Source organism: Meriones unguiculatus, chromosome 11 (assembly GCF_030254825.1).
Source record: "Meriones unguiculatus strain TT.TT164.6M chromosome 11, Bangor_MerUng_6.1, whole genome shotgun sequence".
NCBI lineage: Eukaryota > Metazoa > Chordata > Mammalia > Rodentia > Muridae > Meriones > Meriones unguiculatus.
In genome coordinates, this window is record NC_083359.1 from 73,759,190 (window position 1) to 73,764,089 (window position 4,900).

General features: G+C 45.0%; 1 protein-coding gene across 1 annotated transcript; it reads left to right on the plus strand.

Annotated features, from left to right (window-relative positions):
* The first annotated feature begins 4,120 nt into the window (after positions 1 to 4,120).
* On the plus strand, positions 4,121 to 4,429 carry LOC110546206 (metallothionein-1-like). Its single transcript, XM_060365049.1, has one exon. The coding sequence runs from the start codon at positions 4,168 to 4,170 to the stop codon at positions 4,351 to 4,353; it is 186 nt and encodes a 61-aa protein (XP_060221032.1). The 5' UTR covers positions 4,121 to 4,167; the 3' UTR covers positions 4,354 to 4,429.
* The last annotated feature ends 471 nt before the right edge of the window (positions 4,430 to 4,900 follow it).

The following is a 4,900-nucleotide window of genomic DNA, read 5'->3' on the forward strand; positions in this document are numbered from 1 at the left end:
ATAGGGCTCAACTGTTTGATTGTCATAGACTAGTCTTCATGATCTAGCCTTTGCTGGTCCCAGGGGTCTTCGCTCTTTCAACATCTTCTCTTTCTTACATCTCAGTCTCAGAGTCTAGCCTTGTCGAAATCTTTCTATAGTCTCAACATGCACCCTACTCCTTTCCATTTCCATGTTTCCATCCCACGTGGAATGTGTTCTTTAGTAAGCATGTCTACCTGGTCAACAAACATCATCTTTGGAGGCTCATCTCAAGGTCCACCTGTGAAGTCTTCTGTGTCTGCTGTGAGTAAGAACGATTTCCAAACCATTTCTCCTCTCAAGCCCGGGCAGCCTTGTGATGTCATATATTTGTATTACGTGCTTTCCAGCATCCATGCTCACGCCTGTTTTCCATTTACACTGTGTTAACCTGCAAAAGAGACTCTAGGGAGGGGAGGCAAGACTGGAGGTGGAAGGAAGGACCTGCGCCACACTGTGTCTGGAGGGAGCTCAGATCTCGGAAAATGGTGTCGCCACTGTTCTATCAGAATCTAAACAGTTAGCTCTGGCCTGTCTCCTGTTCCTGCCAGCACCCTCCCAAGGTCATTTCCCCACCCCTTTCACCAGCAGCCGAAGCCAACCTACAGGCTCTCCAATTCTGGCAGAGACAGCCTCGTTATGTCCCCCAGAGAAACACCAGCAAGAGGCAGCAGCCTCCTACAGTTTTTGTCGATGTGGCATCAAGTTTTACACTCTCAGTCACGAAGCTAAAAACTGTGTCAAGTTAACAGTTCTTTGTATTAAAGATGCATTAAAATAGCTGTGCTTTACATCTCCTGGATGAGTGCTGAGTGATCCGCTTGCTGGGCTGATGGGGGATTCCTTTGGTGTGATGGTAGTAAAATGCTTGCCATGCAAGCATGAGGACCTGAGCTCAGTATCCAGCATCTACACAAAAAGCCAGGTGTGGCCGCACATATCTGTAACCCTGGCACGAGGAAAGCAAAGACAAGTGGATCCCTGGAGCTTCCGGGAAGCCTCGGGTCTCAACGAGAGACCTTGTCTCCAAAAGGTGGATGGCTTCTGGGATACAAGATCTGGGGCTGACCACCCCACTGGCCTCCACAAGAAGGTACACACACATGCTCACAATTTAAAAGAAAAAAAATCAATGAATTAAGAAAAGAAAAAGCTTTAATGAACTGAGCCATTCCATGGACGCTTACCACAGAGCTTTCACGGAATCTGCAGTGTCTTGGCAGGGAATATCACCCAGGACACCTTCACTTTCTAGGTTCTTAAAAAATCTAATCACATTCACTCATTCATGTGTTTGTCCTTTCATTTATTCGTTCGTTCGTTCATGTGTGTATGAGGGAAGCACATGAGTACCATAATTTAGGTGAGGAGATGGACTTCTAATCTGTGTCTATGAATGCCTCGAAGTTCTTCCATTGGTATTCGGACAAATGAAGGCCTGAAGTGCACGCTCGGTGTGGGAAACCCCTTTGCTAACTTTGTATCACTGTCACAGTACTGATTGACACATGGGTGCTGGGAGTGACCCAAGAGCCTCAAGGATGCTTCCGACTTTCTTCTTTTCTAGATCTATTATAGTTTCTATTAATGGTGACAGAGACTGTCCTAGCAGAAAGAGCCCAGTTTGGAGACAGATTGGATTCAGACTCTGAGCCTGTAACCACACTCTGGATGCCCTTCAACAAGTCACTTAACCCTTGCTATAAACTGGAGTTGTAAAAATGATAATGGGTGTTTATGAATGGTGGTGTGCTAAATATGTTCTTAAAATCACGTATGTAATAACTAGTTACATCTTCAGAAATTTACGAATAAAAAATGTCCTGGAATTTACTATTGTTACCGTCATTTCATAGTTAAGGTGACCAGTCTCAAAGCTAAACATAGCACGTGCCTGTGATCCCAGCACCTGATAGGTGACGGCAGTGGGACCAGGAATTCAAGGACATTCTCAGATCCATAGCGAGTTTAAGGGTATCCTAGGCTACATGAGACTCTATCTGAAAAAAGTTAAATGAAAGAAGGAGGAGGAAGAGGAGGACCATTTCAATGAGGGTTAGTAACTTGCTTGGCATCGCCCAACCAGGACATTCTCGAGGCTCGTGTGTAGATACAGGCAGTCCAGCTGTCTAGCTGTTGCTTTTATGCCTTTTCCCATGTTGGTTCTGCTCCATGTAGAGTTCTGCTGAGGACTGCACTTGAGATTTCCAGGTGGCTACTATCTTGCTTTGTCTTAAGGTCAGAGAAAACTTTCTGGAGTATGTCTTCTTATCAGGGCACTAATCTCAACTCGAGGACCTCATCCCCATGGTCTCATCCAAACCTGGTCACCTCCCAGAGGCCTCATCTCCAAAATGGCTTCTATTACATGAACTGAGAGTCGGGGATCAGGAGATCACAGTTCAGTCTACAAACACGTTTGTAAGGGCTGGGGGTGTGGCCTGCCTCAGGGCTGTATGGATGGCAGCTACCCTAGCAGCCACTCTGGCAGTCTGCAAGAGAAGTCAGAGAGAGCCTGAATCCAGTCGCTCAGGTTAAAATTAGGTTTACCATTGAAGTGACCTCGCTGGTGTGGACTGCTATTTTAGTTCTGAACAATTTGGCAAGAACCTCTGCTTCAAATTGCGGCAGGACGTTTTCCTGCCATCTTTAACGGTCAACTTGGTGAAAGGTATTTGGTTCTGTCATGTTTATTCCATGTTCCGTTGCTAAGGAAAAGGTGACGTAGCCAGATAAAAAAGATGGGAGATGAAAACTGAGCCATGTGAAGGAGGCTTCTGGGACAAGCCATCTGACACGTCCTTCTACCCTGCTTGATTTTCTTCCCAGAACTGGCCAGCCCCTGACACCATACAATCTACTGAATTTTTATGTTGCCTGTCCTCTCACAAAGAGCAGCCATGTGAAGACCAGAACTCTTCTGTCTGGCTCCCTGCCATACCATTTCCTCCTTGAGCAGCTTCCTTTGCACAACAAGTCCCCAGTCATCACTTTTTGGATGAACAATAGGGCAATATATTCAATATTACTTTTCCAGAAAATGTAGGCAGAATCTTCATAAATTATTGTCCCTACCCGCTTATCCTAAAATTCCGATGACACAACCTTAAAATGTGATCAAGAGAGAATTGCAGGCCAGTGTGAAATAGCCATGTTTCCATCAAGTCTGAGAACAAGGGTTGTTAGAGACCTGATGGGCAGGCTGGAACTGTCCCGGGAAACAAGGGAAGTCAGACCTGAACAAAACAGCAGGAGTAGTATTGGAGTTAGTGCCTTGGATAAGAGCCACTGTTCAGAGTTCTTTCAGAATTTAGTTCCAGCAAAACTACCACAGTAACTAAGACTTAAGTAGCTCCATATTAGACTTTGTTTTTTTGATTCTCTGGAAGCTTAAACTCAAAGTTAGCACCCAGACAGAGTCGGTGTATCTTGGTTATCTTTCTATTGCTGGGACAAAACATCATTTCTGAGGCATCATGCAAAATGGAGTGTTTACTTGAGCTTGTGGTTTCAGAGGGTTGGAGTCTGTGATAGCTGAGCAAAGGCATGGTGGCAGGAATAGCTGAGCGTTCCGTTCACAACTTGATCTGTAACCAAGAGGCAGAGAATGAACACACTGGAAATGGTGGGAGTCTTTTGAAACCTCAAAGCCTGCCCCTAGGGACACTCCTCGTCCAGCAAGGCCCACACCTCCTAATACTTCCCAAATAGTTCCACCATTGGGCCAAGTATTGTAACATACGGGCCAGTGGGGGCAATCATTCTCATTCAAACCATCACAAGGGGTATTGTCCTTGGCTGCGGTATTAGAATAGATGAGTGTTTTCTCGCTTCCATACTTGTGCTCTTTAGATTTATCCCCCTTCTTCCTTTCCTTCTTTTTAATTTTGCAGTGCAGGAGTTTCATGCATGCTACTGTTGTCATTGTTGTCAATGGTATATATATATATATATATATATATATATATATATATATATGCATTTCTGTATGCATTTCAAAAATCTATTTCTATTTTCATAAGTTCATTACATTTCTTACTACCATTCACTTTACATTAAGAAAGTGGTATAGACCAAGACTTCCAGCCTCCTCTTGACTGTCGTCTCTTGGCGTGTTCTGTAGCTCCTGCTTCACCAGATCTCAGAATGGAACCCAACTGCTCCTGCTCCGCCGGCAGCTCCTGCACCTGCTCCAGCTCCTGTGTCTGCAAGAACTGCAAATGCACCTCCTGCAAGAAGAGCTGCTGCTCCTGCTGCCCTGTGGGCTGCTCCAAGTGTGCCCAGGGCTGTGTGTGCAAGGGCCAGTCAGACAAGTGCACATGCTGTGCCTGATGTAAGGACACGGCTGCTCCCACCTGTAAATAGTGTTGCTGGATCACACCAGAGCTTTTCATACGGCTTCATCATGTTTACCTAACCCCCTTTTCTACGAATTGTATGAATAATAAAAGCCCATTTGTTCTAAAAAAAAAAAAAAGAAGAAGAAGAAAGTGGTATAAACATTCATAGCTTAAATAGCCAAATAAAACTAGTGGCCTGGAAGGATCTTTCTACTTCCAGATGACTCGCTCAGCACGCAGTTCTTCCCCAGGACCACCTCCCATCCTGGCCCCTGTCCTGCTTCTGCAGGAGAAGTCTCAGTCAGTTCATTTACTTCATCTACATGACTTGCTATGACAACGCACTAGTCATATACCAAACAGATATGGTCCAGTGTTTTTCTTAGTCACCTCAGGATTTTCCATGGTCTCACCAAACCAGTTCACTAGGATACGCAGACACTTCAGCAACCTTCCTTGCATGCCCTGCTCCAAATTTAAGCCATGGTGAAACTAATTTGTCTGAGTGCCTCTGCCTTTCATATTGTTTCATACATCTT